Genomic DNA, 17,778 nt, shown 5'->3' with positions numbered 1-17,778 from the left:
AAAAAGAAAGTCTCCTCTCCACGCGCTCATTTGCATTTCACCTGAGAAACCGGCAGGGCTGGTAGAAGCCTCCAGTCTCCACCTCGGGGCCGCTGCATCCTCTCAGGGCTCTATTTTGGGGTTCCATGATCTCATGCCCTCAACAGATCACACAGCCATTCCAGCCCAGCCCTCGCGGCGAGGCCACGCGGGGCGATTCCTGCAAGGGCTCTTAGGGTGCCAGGGTCGCGGGCGGGGAGAGGGCTTGGGGTGGAAGTTAAAGACACGCCCACGTCAGGGACCCAAAATAGCCCACGCGCACAGGGCCCGAAATCAGACAGGAAGCCAAATAATCCGGGGCGTTGAGCAGCTCGGGCAGGAGCGCTGGCCGAGGGCCGGGAGCCGAGGGTCCAGCGGGGGCGGCGCGGGGCGGGGCGGGGCCGCGAGCCTCTTAAAGCTCGGCCCGAGGGGGCAGAGCGGAGCGATGGAGCGCGACGGCGACCAGGCAGGGCACGGGGCCCGGCATGGCCCGGCAGGGAACGGCTGCGAGCCCGAGTCACCAGCTGCAGCCTCGCTGCTGGCACCCATGGACCTAGGGGAGGAGCCGCTGGAGAAGGGGGAGCGCGGCCGCACAGCCAAGGACCCCAACACTTACAAAGTGTTGTCGCTGGTAGGTGGGCGCTCGTCAGGACCGACACCCAGGAAGGGAGCAAGGGAGAGCAGAGAGCAAGGTCAGCACCCAGGTGCCTGAGAGAGCATGAGCGCCTCCTGTGCCAGCACGCGGTGACCTGCAGGGTCTCTTGCCCTTTGTCCCTGGGGGGGGGGGGGGAGCAAGCTGCTAAAATAGTCACCTTGAAATACCCTCTCCTCCATGCAGAGAATACAGGGTTATCTAAAGGAAAATAATAATAATAATAATAATAATAATAATAATAATAATAATAATAATAATAATAAATAATAATAATAATAATAAAAATGGCCAACGAGTCTTTGGAAAGTTCAGCGATGTTTGTAACCGTTTGGGTGGCCTGGTTCAGGGTGCAGGTGTTCACAGCATGACATGAATTCATTCCAGTTGAAAGGATTTATCACAGTTTGTTAAAGAATCGGGAACTTTAGAAAACTACTTGGTTTGGTTTTGTCTGGGTATTTTCTTGCAGCTGCTTAGAAGCCCGCTCAATATTCACAATATGTCAATGGGAAACAGCCTGGGGATTCATTGCTCAGTCTTTTAACCACAGGCTGCACTGTTTGTGTTGCTGGCACGGCTGCCTGCTATACTTCTCTGCTATTTTGTTAGGACAGTTGCAAGATCGACAGCCAACTTTTGGAAACAGAACGCTGGTTTTCACTCAGTATCTTCATTGTTAAGTCTCGGTGGTCCTCCTAAGTTCTTGGGGGACTTGCATTATTCTTCCCAAGATCAGTTTTGTTGTGTTAAAAGGGGAGCACGGACTCTGTTGCACATAGTTTCTCTGGCTCTCAAATGGAGCAGTGGGCGAGAAGTACACCACAACTTTCTGTGAATAGTGCATCCTAATACTTTGCCACGCCTTACAACTTGAGCAGTGTTTTGCTGAAAAACCTCCTTTCTGATGTTCGAAGTCTCCTTTTTGCAATCATTTCCATTCCTGCTGTATTTAATGTTCTGTGCAGACACCTTAGGACTTTAAGGACAAGAATTCTAGACTAAGAGATGGTGTCATATCCTTAGCTCTTAAAAATAAGTCTGAGGTTCAAAGGAGAAGTCACCCAAACCACAGGCTGTGTCTTAGGGTATAATTTTGTATCATATGTCACTCATACAGTATCGATGGGCATTTATTTAGTTTTAGTCCGGTGAGTCTTTTGTTTTTTGTTTTTTTGGAAGACCTTAGGTGTTACATGACTACTTAAATTACTGAGTATCGGTGCCCTTAGGTACTTAACAAGCTATAAAATACTCACTAAACACACTATTTAAGAAATTCTAATGTAAAACTTGTTTATATACTTACTGTAAGTTTTTAAAGGGTTACCAGTTGCTGAATTCTGTTTTATAGCTTTTGTATAGGACGTAGGTTTCAGTCTTTGACACCTGTTGTCAGATGGTTGGATGGCGGTCTATCATTGTAAATGGGTCTGATGATGCCCCTCTGAGAAACTGTAGTAGATATACCCTAGAATTTCCTCAAGCAGATCAGCTATGAATACTTAGTAGAGTTGAATGTATGAAATTTTTTTAATGTAACACATATATTGAATAAAGAGAATCCCTGTCCCAGATCATTTAAAAAGATTGTGATAGTTTTAATTTATGTGGAGGAGTATTTGGCCTATGTATATGTTTGTATATGTGTGTGCCTTGTATCCACAGAGGCCAGAAGAGGGTTTTAGATCCCTTGGAACTATAGTTTACAGATGGTTGTGAGCCACCATGTGGGTGCTGGGAACCGAACCTGGGTCCTTTGCAAGACCTGCTACACCATCCTTCCAGCCCTTTCTCAGATCTTTTGGTGGACTTCCGTGAGGCATAAAATATAAACATACAGGGTGTTTGGTTTATCATTGAAGCTCTTAGTTCAGGGCTGAACTGAAAGTGAAACCTGTTTTTTTTTTTTTTTGTTTTTTTTGTTTTTGTTTTTGTTTTTGTTTTGTTTTGTTCTTTTCTTTTCCTCCCATACTTTAATAGCCATCCATCTGAGGCCCTCAAAGGAATTCGACAACTGTCATCAAAAAGCTCTAGGATGTGTTTTCTACAGACAACTATAATTATCGGATTTATCTTGTTTCTGTTTTTTTGGATTGAGTATCAGCACACTTTGTACAAAGCTGAAGAATCAGGTTGGACTAATTGCATTCCGGGGTTTGGATCAGGGGAGGCTCCCCCACTCCCTAGCCACAGGATTTTAATCCAGCAGCACAATCATAGGGTTACCTTGCAGAGGGGCGATGGAAACAGTGGCGATGCCATTTTACGCGTCTCTCTGATTTTCTCTTATTAATGCAAAGGGAATACTTGCATATGAGTAAATGAAGAAAGGCGGATCTTGTCCTAGCCATAATTGCCCTGGTGATGCTTGCCCAGGACCTTGGCCCTGGGCATTGGTGATGATTCTGCTTAGGTCCTCAACAGGACTAAGAAGAGAGCAAGAAGAAAAGACAAGCACTCCTCTCATTGCCCTTTAGGACATGTGGGTTAGCTTTCCCCGAGTATGGTGAACAATGTTGGCAGTTAAGTTGCAAAGAGAAAAGACTGAGTGAAATCATTTTTACAGAGGTTGCATTGCTTTGGGCCTCTGATGAGAACAGTGGGTGGCTGTGATTGGGAACAGGGATTGGTAAAGCAAACATAGATGGAGCCCAGGGTCCCAAAGACCTCTCTGAGTGCATGCCATCCATGATCCAAGAATCTCCCATGAGGTAATTTCCCAAATCCACCACCTCCCAATGGCACTGCCCTAAGGACCAAGGCATTTAACTCATGAAGCTTTGGGTAGGTATTTACAACCCACAGTAAAACAGTATTAGGTGTGGAATGCCTTTCCTTGCTTGGTTCCGCATTAAGTTCGAACTGAAATAGCCACTTGTAAAGTTGGGCTTAGGTGTTTATCTGAAATACCCTTGTTCCCCATTATAGTTTTAGAAGGACTGGTAGCTTTCAAGTATATTGCAATGCATGTTCCTGTTACACCTGCTAATGCATTACCTTTATGAGTGTGTAACCATCTCCTATAATTATGGAGCTAGAGATGTGCTACACATATGACACATGCTTTGCTGCTGATAGAGGTGATTGGAGACTATTTTGACCTTCCCATAAAAGAATTCTTTCTGAGAAACTGAAGTTGAGCTTGATCCACTGAGACATGGGTGTGCAGGTTCCTTCTCTTAGCTTCCTTCCCCTTCCCACTAGACTGCAGCTTGACGGGTGTTCAGAATAACTCCCTTTATTGGCTTTGAATTGACATTACCCATTGAATTTTGGATTTGGTATCTGCCTAGCCATAGTTTTAGCATTTAATTTCAAGATGACCAAGCTGTCTTCAAGCTAGAACAGTCTAAACTTTGTCTGTAAAGGCATTTGTTTTGTGTGCTCTGGTTTGCTGGAAGGACAGAGGAGTCCTGGTAGGATTTTGTGTTTTGGATGGTTCTGTCAGTCTCTCACATTCATCAGCAATTTGTTGGTTGAATGCACATACCCTAGTTCTGGTTAGAATCATACTTGGTGTTGAGAAAAGGCAAGCCGGAAGACAGAACACTCAGTTATGAACTCAGAATGTGAGGAATCCAAATATGCTTGGCACTTGGCTCTAATTGCAGGGGTAAGATAAAAAAACTGGGATAGTATTTTACTTGGATGACAGGGATAGAAGAGGTCATGAATGAACAGGATGAATGAGAGCCTGCATGCCTAAGAATGAGAGCCTGCATGCCTAAGCAGAGCCCTGCTAAGCCTGTGTTAATTTGGGTTCAGAGTCAGAAATGTAACCCTGAGCTTTCCCTTTGGTGCATACAACTCAGGTGTGGTCAGGCCAGTAAATCTACAAAAGCCAAAATAACCTCCCCCATTTATGCCAAGACTTCTGCTTGGGCAACTGCTTGGGCAACTCAGCCATGTCACCCTGCATTTGGCCATGGGGAGCCTTACAGATGTTTTCTGATTCTTCTCCTTTGCCTTGAGGTATGTTCTGCTACTCCTATCATACTGTTTATAGCCAAGCTGTTTGTATCCATGTGGCCTCTTTCTTGGGAACACAACACACTTTTCCAACATCCTTCTTATTTTTCTTCTATTTCACTTTTATCAACTCTGGTCCCCATAATGTCTTCATCGTGACTCTGAGCAGTAACTGTCATGGCCCTGTGGGTGCGTTAAACACCATGGATAACCAAGAACTAGAGGCCAATAAGTACAGAAATTTTTGTTTGCCAACTCCTTCTTTTCCCTATTTTTTTCTTTTCCAGATACCAATATTTAAAATTTAAATAGCTTTATAGGCAGTATTGTTTCTGAGCATAATAAATACAATTGAAAAATATTTGTGCGTTAGAAGATTAACGGATATATTTCATTTTTATTATAGGATTTGGCAGACAAGCCAGAGAACTTACTTATGATTCATACCTTATTATTTTTTGCTAGACAGAGTGACATTTCAAGTTCCAAACAATTTATAAGCTTTTGGAGGACACTATAACTAGAGACCTCCATTTGGATAAACTAAACTTGCTTCCATTGACTGTGAAATAATTTCCCCTACCTCCCCTCAAAAAAATGTAAACAAGAAAATTTGGGCTTTTGAGGTCAAGATAGAACATAGATTATATAAGCTTAAGTCGGCACTGGAAGGATACATAATCAAAATGTTGATTCATCATGAAAAATCCCTTGGCAAAATATAAGTTATGCATTTTCTAAGGAGAGAAAGACTCTAAGAAGGTTTTTCAAAACAGTGACATGAATGTTGTGTTAAATATTAACTGAAGCACTTGACCTGAGTATTTCAGTTAAGCAAGGCTTCAGTGCAACAGTTGGATAACATCTGTAATGGTTATTGTTTTCTCCTCTAGGTTTTAGGAGAATTGGTGGGAATGTGGGTGGCAGAGGCTTGATGGTTATAAATGTTCATGCAGTGTACTTACAGTTTTCAAAAGAATTTTATCATATATGTTTTTATTGGCCTTTGACAGATCAATCTTGTATTAGGAAAATATAGTAATAGCTAGTTTTATCTTGTAGTCCAGGAAACAGGCACCAAGGGATTCATTCAGGATTCTGGAATGCTTGCATGCAGTCTAGAGACTATCTGGGTGTTGCCTTCAAGGCATAGAATTCTGAGGTCTGGTCTCGAGTTCTTGTTTGGAAGATCTGGAAATTGTGGAATGCATCCAAGGAGTGAGTGAGTGAGTGTGTGTGTGTGTGTATATGTGTGTGTGTGTATGTGTGTGTGTGTGTGTGTGTGTGTGTGTGTGCGTGTGTGTGATTTAGAGGTCAACTTGTTCTGTTTCTAAGGCAGCCATCCCTTGTGGTTTAAGACCTATTCTTTCACTAGCCTGGGCCTTGACAGGTAGAGTATATTCAGAGTTTTTCATTGGGACCTGGATCCCAAATAACCAGAGACTTAACATTAATTATAAATGTTTGGACAATAGCTGAGGCTGATTTTTAGTTAACTCATGTAACTCAAATCAACCCATTTCTATCAGTCTGGGTGCTGCCCTGAAGCTCATTTACCTCAAGTATGTGCTTCCCATCCTGCTTACTCTGTCTCCTCAGACTCTACCCTCTTCTTTCCAGCACCCTCCTAGTCTGGCTCTCCTGCCAAATCTCTTCCTGCCCAGACATAGTCCGGTCAGCTCTTTTTTAACCAATGAGAGTAATACATATTTATAGTATACTAAGATTGTTCCACAGCAAGGTAGTGTTCCAGTGGTTCCAGAGCAGCCTGTCTCTTACCTTCCCACCATTGAGATTGCAAGCACAGGTCACCACACCTGGCTTTTCTTTTCTTTTCTTTTCTTTTCTTTTCTTTTCTTTTCTTTTCTTTTCTTTTCTTTTCTTGTCTCGTCTCATCTTCTCTCTCTCTCTCTCTCTCTCTCTCTCTCTCTCTCTCTCTCTCTCTCTCTTTCCTCCTCCTCCTTTCCTCCCTCTCTCCCTCTCTTTTTAAAGTTATGTTTTTATGTGGGTTCTGGGGACTGGACTCAGGCCCTGGTTCTGGCACTGAAAGTGCTTACTGACTGAGCTGTCCTCACCTGGACTCTGTCACTGATAAATGCCTAGGGTATTCAGATGCAGCCTGTTCACTTACCCCACTTCTAAAAATGTACATTCATGGGCAAAGTCCACAGCGGTGGTTATAGGAAGACCTCTGCCTAATCCCATCTCAATTGTTTACCTTCTCCATGGAGACCAAATGTTACATCCCTTGAGAGAATAGAACTGCTAGCCGCCTCTCACTGGTAAGACCACGTGGAAATACATAGAAATGGGTTAATAATTAAGATAGAGCTAGCCGATAAGAAACTAGTAACTGGCCAACAGGATTATATCAAATACAGAGTCTCTGTGCATTATTTGGGGCTGGCGGCGTGGCGGCAGGACAAGACCAGGCGGCGGGCGGAAAAACCATACACCTTACACTCACTTACAGTTTCGGAGGTTTTAGCTAATTGTCATCATGGCGGGCAGGCAGCTGTGGTGCTGGAGCTGAGGCAGTTACATCTTGCATCCACTGTCACAGTGGCGAAGCTTGAGAAAAGAGAACTCAAAACCTACTCCCTCAGTGACACCATTTCTCCAACACGACCACACCTAACTCTAAGAAGGCCAGCCCTCCTAACAGTGCCATTCCCTTTGGGAGGTATTTTCTTTCAAACCACCGCAGGCAGTGTCCTTCCTTGGAATTTGTAAGAAATCAAATGCCATAGGCAACACCCCAGACCTTCTGGGCCAACATCTGCAAGTTAAAATTTGGACTGTCCCAGCCAGCATACTGCAGGGCCACAAGGCCCAACAACTGGGACTTCTGTGCCTGGGGATTCTAATCAATTATGCCATTGATATGATAATTTAACGAGACAGAACAAGACACAAAGCTAAGTGCTCCTCTGTGGCCCTGATTGTGGTGGCCTGGGTTGACGGCTGCTGCTGTTGCTAGCTGCTGGTGGCCTGTCCCGTTCCCTGGACATTAGTGGAACACTGCAATAATGGACTTGTCCCTTCAAGGCACAGTTTCCATCTTAGGGAAGTAACTCCCTGTGCCCTTGTTTGTTGCTCTTACTTTAATTGCCTTCCTTACCCTGTACCGGCTTGTCCCTTGTTTATCTCTCCAAGCACAGCCATCATCAGTGAGATAGCAGATGTTTTTCTGAGTCCCCCACCTAGCTATCCAAATACCATACTTATTTGTCTCAAAGCACAGGGTCGGCCCAGCTCTCCAGGTAAACTTCCATTGCTGCACACCAGGACAGAGCCAAGCAAAGGGATCTTTTCACAGTGCTCCTTAGGTGATGTTGAATCAGATTAATTGTTCTTGCCTGGAGTTTATTCCATGATATCGCATTGTCCAATAAAGTGCCACCCAGCCTCATGGAGATTTGGAATTCTGGGATTATAGGAAATGTAAATGAAATATGTTCAGGCAGGAGGGTGTGGAGTACTGTTGATAGATTCTCATTTTTAGCTATTTTGGGGTTACCCAGGGAAATTGCTACAAAACCATTTGTGTATTACTTATTTAAATCCCTACTCTAGTCAGTTTGAAGGGAGGTGATGTGAAGAGCTCTAGCAGACATAGCTATGAATACATTTGTCCTGCCGTGGAAAGGAAAAGCATTATTGATTTTTCTGGAGTGGCTCAAGCAAAAGCGACAGGAATCATGCTCAGTATAAACTAAGAATTACTGGTGTGGCCTTTGACCAGGAGGCTTTCAGTTTAAGGACTTGGATTAAGTGGGCGTCTTTGTTTGAAATTTTTGTGCTTCTGAAACCTCCTTGTCAGTGTTGTTTCTCATTACTGAGTAAGGGCTTGTGCTGAAAACTTGTCCATTTGTAGCAGTAGTCCTCATGGCCAGGGACATTCTCGTGTTGCTATTTATGAGTTTATATCTGACAACACTCAACAGACCCTTGCAAACGGTAAGTGCCATGTGTTTGTTAAGTGCATATACAGTTCTGTTGGCCTTACCAGTTGTTACATTCCCATCTGAGTTCTTCAATTGACACAACACCATGAGGTAAGCTTGAGCAAACTTCTAGGTTGGCAATCTGACCTCCCACCCTGGCCTTGATGTGTAGCATTGGTTTGTCTTTTCTCTTTGGGATCTTTGTCAGTTAGAGTCAGAGTCAAGATGTCTGCCCCAAATGTCCCAGCTCTGTTCACACAACTTTCCATTACCCTTGGCTAAGAGATACTTTTTTCTATCTTTATGTATACATGTGTATGTGTACATTGTATCTTTATGTGTTATAGTGAACATGTGTATGCACAGGCATAGTGAGGTCAGAAGTCATTCTTAAATGTCAGTCTTCAGGAGCCAGTCATTTTTTTAAAAATGGTTTTTACTAAACTTACCTGTTTTATTTTATTTTCCTTCCCTGTGGTTGTATTCTTGTGTGTGTGCCACTGCTCACGTGTGAAGGTCAGAGGACACCTTCCTGAAATCTGTTCTCTCCTTCAACCATATCAGGGACAGAATTTAGGTCGACAGTCTGAGCTGCAGGCAATTCTATCTGCTGGACCAGCTGGCTGGTCACACCTGGTTTTGTTTTGTTTTGTTTTGTTTTTTTGTTTTGTTTTTTTTTTTGAGCCAGGGTCTCTCTCTGGAACCCAAGAATCTCTGTGTGTCCCCACCCCTTCAGCCCTGAGATTACAAGCGTGTACCATGTCTAGATTTTTCACAGGGTTGCTGGCACTTTCCAGAGGCTGCTTCTCTCTCCCTGCAGGGTTCTTCCCATCTTCTTTCCTCACTTAACACCATCTTCCCGGGATCTACCTCAGGGTAAACTCTCACATAAAACATTCTTTTGCTTGACTTTGGCCTGTCCCCCATGTCCCTAAACCATTGCATTGCTATTGAGTCATTTGGAAGCCTCTAACTTAGCAGTGAGGGGGCAGACTTTGGAACCAGACTGCTGGGGTGTTGATCTTACCTCTTCCAATAACTGCTGTGTGTTCTGGGCAAGACCCCAACTTTCCTGTGTCTTTGTTTCTTCACCTCTATAAAGAGGTGCCACCTTTATACCTGATAAACCTCAGATGCTAATTTTGTGTTTATTGTTCCAGTGATGGTTTGTGATGTATTCACCGAGAATTTGAGTTCCTTGGGTGAGCAGTACTACTGCTTAACAGTCTCGACTCTAGCCCTGCACGAGCACCAGAAAGATGCTTTGTTCTTCTAGACCACACCCAGGGGCCTAGATGGCTGTCCAAGAATCACAAAAGGGAGATCAAGCAGCAGCTGTGGGAATTGCTGCTCCCATTTAGGACTTTCCTGATATTTTCCTCATGATTAGACATGTGTGGTGTAGTTTGGGGAGGCAGACTGAAGGAGTAAAGTTGTTCTGTACATTACATAAAGAAATGTGTTATTAGTGTGGCTTACCCTTGATGATACTAACCTTGTTTGCCTGGCTGATGTCGGTTTTGGTTTTCCGTTAAGATACTCTATGTTGTCGTCCCTTTTCAAATTATTCCCTTGGAAGGAAGTTGTATGTTACCTTCTCCCTCCCAAGTGCTGGGATTATATTTGCCACCATACCTGGCCGCATTTCATCTTGATGATGGGATATCTTTATAAATTATTTGGATCTCTCTTTCTCTCTCTCTCTCTCTCTCTCTCTCTCTCTCTCTCTCTCTCTCTCTCTCTGTGTGTGTGTGTGTGTGTGTCTTAGAGTGACTATTGCTGTGATGAAACACTATGATCAAAAGCAACTCAGTTCTTTGGCTTGGATCACACATAGTCCATTGAAGGGAGCCAAGGCAGAAACTCAAACTGGGCAGGGGCCTGGAAGCAGGAGCTGATGCAGAGGCCATGTTGGGGTGCTGCTTACTCCCCATGACTTGCTTAGCCTACTTTCTTATACAACCCAGGACCACCATCCCAGGGATAGCATGGCCCATCATGGGCTGGGTCCTCCCTCAACAGTTACTAACCTAAGAAAAAGCCGTACAGGCATGCGTCCAGCCCGGTCTTATGGAGGCATTTTCTCAATTGGCATTCCCTCTCAGAGGACTGTGTCAAGTTGACATAAAACTAGCGAGCACTGTATATTTATCTCTTCTCAGCATGTGGTAAACAGCTCCACATACCCAACTCTCCCGTGGTGTTTGGCGGGTAGGGAAGCCAGGAAAGGGTTGGCTGGTGTTTGGTGAGTGGAGAGTCCAGGAAAGGGTAGGCTGAGTAAATGCATTTCTGGTCCCTCATGCAGCAGTTAGATAGAACCCATGTTGCAGTGTCCGGACACAGAGGACCTAGGGGTTGACTGGGTGTGCCCTCTTCCTGAAGTGTTAAGTGTCTCCAAGTGTGGTCTCTAGGCACAGGTAGTTTGGGGTTCCTCCCTGCCTGGTAGGAGAGGAACTGCTTTATTCCATGGAAGTATTTACATGGGGCAGGGTGGGGATGGAAGGGTTTTGTTTTTCTTTTTTGTTTTGTTTTTTTGCCAGAGTTTCTCTGTGTATTTCTGGCTGTCCTGGAATTCCCTTTGTAGACAGGACCAGGCTGGCCTTGAACTTACAGAGATCTGCTTGTTTCTGCCCCCCCCCCAGGTGGAGTGCTAGGATTAAAGGCATTCGCCACCACCTGGCCTGGCAGGGGTGGTGGTGGTGGGGGTTAAGGGCATGCATTCCAGTAGTATAAATAATAATTTTAAAGGGGTAGGTGGTATTCCACATTGTGTGAATTTACCATGATGTCTTTATTTCCACTTACGTTGGAAAAAACCAAGTATCTTTCCCCTCCATTTTCACACCGCAACAATCAGTATGGAAGAGTTTTCTTTTACTCCACAGCTGTGAGAGCTGTGAGGACTTCCCTGGTCACAGACATCTGCCTGAGCTTCTTCTTATTCAGGTTAGTTCTGACTGTGCCTACCTGGAGCTGGCATCAGATTCACAGCCTGGAGGCGCAGTCTCCAAAATTCACAAGTGCTTTTGCCTTGTACTTCTGACTGGCTGGCAGTGAGTCAGGGTTCTCCCAGTCTCCTTGTCTTCAGACAGTTTCTCATAGGGCTCACATCTCTCAAACAAACACATTTATGGCTATTATAAAGGATGTTGCAAAAGGGTGTGGAGGAAGAGATGCACGAAGCTAGGTGTGTGAGAAGGGGGTGAGGATTCTGTGCTCTACTTACCAGAAACCTCTGTGTTCAGCTGTCTGGAAGCTCCCTGGACCCAGCTACCCTCCTTCCTACCTTGGCTTTTTTGGAGATGTCTCTGGAGACTTCACTTCATGCATGATTGAGGCATGGACAGCTATGTTTGAACTCTGACAAAAGGGGGAACATCTACTGTGAATATGATGATCGTGGACACCCAGCAAGTTTGTATGCTGCGGTAACCCTGGCCTCCTTCTGTAGCAACACTCCCGATTGACCTCCTCTAGGGTAGGACTGCAGGAGTGTTTTACCATCTACCATTAGGCAAGGGTAGGTCACACGATTTCAGTCACTGATCCATCTCTTTAGCCTCTCATTTTCAATCTTTAAGTATTTTCTCCATCCCCCCCCCCCAGAGGGCATCCCTTCTACTGGGCACTTTTTAAAAACGATCACTGTGTTAAAAATGTTACATTGGTTTATTTATTTGTGTGTAGGGGACACTAACATGCTACGGTGTGCATCGGGAAGTCAGAGCATAGGGAAGTGAGCATCAGTTCTCTCCGTCTGCCAGATTATCAAGTGTTGTGCCTTTACCTGCGGAGCTATCTTGTCATCCCCACATTTCTCTTTTTAATAGATTGTCCTTCTTCAGAAGCACAAGACAAAAGGCAGTTACACAATCAGAGCAAGAACCAACACACTGGTGATTTAATGATTCCATGATTGCTCCTGGGCATCCATCCCTTGTGGGTGTAAACTAAAGTTCTCCTGTGGGAGGCTGCAGCCGTGGTGTGCCCTCTAGCCTTTTGAAGATTGGTCCTACTTTGCCTTTGTGGGGTTTTGTGCCCTTGACACACTTTTGTGATGCCTGGGCCTCAAGCTTGAGAGAAGGCGTACAAGTCATGGCGGGAAGTCGACATCAAAGCTGAGCAGAGCCATTACTTTATGCTATCAGATGGACATTTCCTTCTTTGGCCTTTAACTTCAGAGAGAAATGGCCCGTGAGAACACATGGTAGGGTACTGGAGGAGCTCTTTGCTCACTGAGGCAGAAGCTGTAGATACCACTTATTCTTTCCTTTGACGATACTGGGTACCAATTAAACACAAGTGAGTGAACACAAGAAGAGAGCGCTCCCCTAGATAAATTGGTTCATCTGCAGATTGTCCTGATAGAGCTCTCATTTGAAGGACATGGCGAAGGTGAGTTCCTGACCTTTCTCTTCCATGCCAGGTCTGGTGCTTGAGGCATCAGAGTTAACTCCAGTGGCCCATATTCAAAGAGTCTTCTCTGTTACAAGATGTAAGAGATGGAGTTGTCAGGGAAGAGTAGATTCATAGATAGCCCTGCATTTCACCAGGCGGGATGGCAGAGGGTGAGTCTTGCTCAGGGCCATCAAATCACATCCTAAGTGTACTTCATGTTTTAATTCAGGACAGAGGTTTGAAGTTTGCAGTGGCCTTTGTGGCTGCTCACATTTCTGAGCTGTGTTCACTAAGGATGGCTGTAATTTGAAGAATTTCCTTATAATGTAAACTATATTGTTCATCTTTTTTAATGCCAGCCTCTAAATTTGGTATTTTACTTTAACCCATCCTTCTCCAGCTGGTTTTCTGAGAGCACTTTGAGTCCTTTCTTCAAGTGCTTATTTACCACGGTAGTTCATTGAAACGCAGAGACATAATGAAGTAGGTGTTGGCTGAAGTATCCAAGGTGCCAAAAGCCTTTGCTGAGTCTTCATTTTAGTTTATAGAGGGATCCCATAGAACCCTCTGTCTTCCAGGATAGTCCAGCCAGTTCTGGGCTGTGTTTTGTCAGTTAAGTACTGTGCATTGGAATTCCTGTTGCCAGATTCCAGTTGCCTTGTAGGCTTTGTCTCTACTGTCTTCACTCATGAGCTGTTATCTTGGAAAAGTTAAAGATATTATTATCTTTCTTTCCCCTTAGGAGAAGGTTCAAGACTCAGTCAGCAGTGACCCTGAACAATTTGAGTGTGTCGACTCAATAATTTAAGGATTTGTTTTGTGTCTTAGTCACAAAAAGTTTCATTCTCCTTTCTCATCTCATTTGTTCTTTTGAAAATGTGTGTGGCTTTTTATTTGTTTGTTTATTTATTTATTGTAACACAGGAGCTAGGAAGGATGTCAACCAACCCCACTTTGTTCCATGGTCATAACAGTATGGCAGATTTTTTTTTTTTTTTGAAGAATCTCTGAGTGATGTGGTTTTCTCTTGGCAACTTGGATGTTCCCAGTGGGATCACTGGTTTACCTCTAGCCCCAGGCACTGCTTGGTCCTTCCATAGATAGAAAAATGAAACCAAACAGAAGCTAGAAACCCTAGTGAGACTAGGAGACATTCTCAGTCCTACAGTCGCCATAATGTACATCACAGAGGGCAATGAATAATGTACATCACAGAGGGCAATAAATAATGTACATCACAGAGGGCAATGACTTGGTTTTGTTCCCTGTCCTGTCTCTAGCACCTCATGTTGCTCAGGAAATGTTTGGGACGTGCCAATTAAGCAAATTGGTCTTGAACAGTCTTGTGTGCAGCTGCGGCTCTTTTTGTCAGGCAGGAGTGTGCTTTTCTGTGTTGTGTTTGATGGGATATCTACTGAGTCTGAGCTGTGTACCTGTGGGATGTGCCTGTTCAGGCTTGCAGCCTCTTCCCCCATTTCCATTAAGAAGTTCCTTTCCATACAATTCCACTGTAGTTTCTGGGGGCAGGTGGATATACAGATAAGTCAAATACAACTGAAGAGATATGGCTATCAACAGACTCGGGAACTTCAGAAGCGAAGTATAATATATGCTTTGGACTTCACAATATTTAGAAGCTCTTTAATAAAATGGTAACTTTCAGTCTGCCTTTGTATGCCAGGAAGTTGCATTTACTTCAGTCTAGTTGCCATCCACTTCTAAGGAAGTCCTTAGAAAACTAACATGCTGCTGAGGTCTAAGTTCTCAGAGTTGGGGTTTTTCTTTTTCTTTTCTTTTAACTTCTTTCTCCAGAAAGCACACGGCTTGGCCAAGGTTAGAGGTCTGATTATCAATGCAGTTCCTTAATCCATCTCATAAAATACCAGCATTTTTGTCAACTATCACATTGGGATTCCAAATACAACAGTCACCTATTGCCTGATTTTTTTGGTATGTATTTATTGTTGGTATCTTTATGTGAATCAGGCATAAAGACACTTAACTAATGGACCAACTGGATCAAGAGTCAAATGCGGAAAATGTGGGGGATTTCTGCTTCTTTCCCAAAATTATGTTTCAATTCACTCACTGCTTCCCGGTTTTCAACTCAAGGTTTATTTGTTGAAGGACTAATATGTGCAAGGCTCCTTGTTAGATGTGGAAAGCACAGAAGTAAATAAATATGTCTATAGTTGCCTGGAACTCACAGTTAGTCTGAGACTGGCAAATAAACAAAGTCATGTCTGTGGTCTGGGCTGCTGTAACCTAAGAGGGGAGACTCTGATCCAGAGGAGTAAAGAGCAGCTTGCTTCCAAAGGAAGTAGCCAAGCCAAGATCTAGTCTACCATGTGAACTCATACTGCAACCTCCCAGGATGCTGCCAGAAAATCTTTCTGGAAGTTTCTAGAAGAGTCTTTCTATGTTACTTCCACAGTTAAAGGCTTCAGGATTTTTTCACCTTCCAGGCTTCTTCTATAACCCCTGTGCCCAATACTGACTTGGTTTTGGTCTTGCCACTTTTGCAATTAAGTCCATGATCCTGACAGACATTATTGTGGTTAATTTATCAGATTTCATGTTCCCTTCTATACCTTCACAGAACTGCGGGAAACACTGCAGCATGCATTGTGATTATATTGGTTAACTGTCAGGTTGCTTCTTGCCAGTTCACATCTTTCTCATTGATGTAAGGCTACATTTCAGAGATGTTCTCACTAGACCATATGCTCTGAGATAGGGACTTCAGTACAATGTCTTCTTTTTGTTTGTTTGTTTTTCCTCTTCACTAGACCTAATTTCATCACACACGGAAGACAGTTGAACATTTGTTTATTGACAGAGAAGGAAATCTTTGTGTAGCCTTTTGTTAGCTCTTCTTTTTGAATCTCCATAGTGCTGCTAGCATGTCAGCAGATTTTGTATTTTTCTACCGTAGCTCTTGTCAAATTCTGTTGCATTAATTTATTTTAATGTCCGCTGCCCCACATTTTATTTCTTCATAGTTCAGAGTTGCTTTCATGGCCTCTCTGGCCATCAGTGCAGGGAATGCATACATTTGGGCAGTCACTAGCAATGCAAATTAAAATATGCTAATGTGGGGCTGATAGGATGGCTCAGTAGGTACAGGCATTTGCTGCCTAGCTTAATGACCTGAGGTTGGTTCTAAAGACCCAAATGTAGAAGTTAAGGACTGATCTGACAAGTTCTGACATGTACACACATGCACACATGCACACATGCACACACACACCGCAAATAATAGATGAATGTAATATAAAATAATATAGTGTGAGAAAAATGAGGTTTGGAAAATGCCCATGTCTTCTGTCTCACTTAATGTCAAAGAAAAACTAATGATTTAGTTAAGGGCCCTAACTAAACAAGCAGGAATCTAAAAAACAGATATCCTTAACATACAGGCAAAACATTTCAACAGCGTTGCTTTTGCTTCACATGTCTCAGCTTTCCAGGATAAGTTTATTTTATTTTTCTACATTTTTCAAGCAAATGTCAAAATATAAAAGTGTCCAAATTGTTTCAGAGATAAATGAAGCTTGGTGAAGGTCTGGAGAGGTGGCTCAGTTGTTATGAATTCATATTTGTCTTCGAGAGGACTTGGGTTCAGTCCCCAACACCCACATGGTGTCCCCAGCCATAAGGAACTCTAGTTCCAAGGGTCTGGTGTTCTCTCTGGCCTCTGTGAGCACCAGGCATGCATGTGGTGCACATTCATACATGCAGGTGATACACTTCATACACATGATAAAAATTATTTAAAGTAAATGCTTGGTGGACTTTGACATCGGATTAAACTACTTTGAGAAGAAAAGCCAGACTGATCAGAATTCACAGTTCTGAAATGTCCAGGGGAAATTTCCCACTAAAATGATCTCAATTGAGCATGTTATAATAATAGATACTGCCAGTTTGTTTCTTCCTTCCTTCCTTCCTTCCTTTCTTTCTTCTTTTCTTTCTTGTGGCTAAAAGGATACACGAAGAATGTTTATTTTGTTGTTATGCTTTAATTGTGTGCTACACATTATGTTATAAAATAGAAATGCAAGCAACTTCATTTTTGACAGTGAAGAAGAAGTTATAAGAACCAAAGCATGTGCCTTCTGCTAATTAGCAAGAGGATGGGGAGCTGCGCGTACCATAGTCACTCCTTACACGGTTAAAAGGGCATAGTTTAAATGCTTGCTGGCTATCAACTCTCTCCATCCCGTTCTTTTCCTTCCCTTTCTCCCACACACATACCCATGTCTACTTGGTCCTATTTAGCTATTCCACCCACATGACTCTACTTTGTTGATTCTCTGGTTCTCATTCCTAGGCTGTGCCAAGTGTTCATCCATATTTCCCACCCACTTCCTAGACCCTCATACCATTTAGGTCCATTGTAATCTAGATAGGTCAAGCTGGGTTGCCAGAACCCTGGGTCTCTCCCTCTTTGTCCCTGATCATTTAGTCGTCATCATCTCTGCATTTACTGACACCCTTTCCCATGGCATGGACTGTATCCACGCATCCCTTCCAGGACATCAGAGTCCTGCTGTGACTTCCTCATGACCAATGATGCTTCTTGCTCAGGCAAGACTTTAGCTGATTCCCTTCCACATTCTTATTGCCCCAGGCTCTTGTGTATGTGTGAGTGTTTTGCCTTTGCTTATTTAGCTCGGTCTTCTGCCATGTTTGTTTCTAAGGCTAACTCCCCAAGATGCTTCCCTAGTAGAGAGGAAAACAAAACATGACTTTTGCAAACCAGTTTCTGCATTTTGTTTGTTGAGTTCA

The 17,778-nt window shown here is 43.6% G+C and overlaps 1 protein-coding gene across 1 annotated transcript in view; it reads left to right on the top strand.

Annotated features, from left to right (window-relative positions):
* Positions 1–276: 276 nt before the first annotated feature.
* Enpp1 (ectonucleotide pyrophosphatase/phosphodiesterase 1) overlaps positions 277–17,778 on the top strand; it is a 53,763-nt gene continuing 36,261 nt past the window's right edge. The window contains exon 1 of the mRNA XM_051175406.1: positions 277–649. Within this exon, the coding sequence (XP_051031363.1) occupies positions 464–649 (186 nt within the window). The 5' untranslated portion in view covers positions 277–463. The remainder of the gene's footprint in view (positions 650–17,778) is intronic.

Source organism: Phodopus roborovskii, unplaced genomic scaffold (assembly GCF_943737965.1).
Source record: "Phodopus roborovskii unplaced genomic scaffold, PHOROB, whole genome shotgun sequence".
NCBI lineage: Eukaryota > Metazoa > Chordata > Mammalia > Rodentia > Cricetidae > Phodopus > Phodopus roborovskii.
Note: the sequence above shows the minus strand (reverse complement) of the source record. Positions and strands in the feature narration are given on the sequence as shown.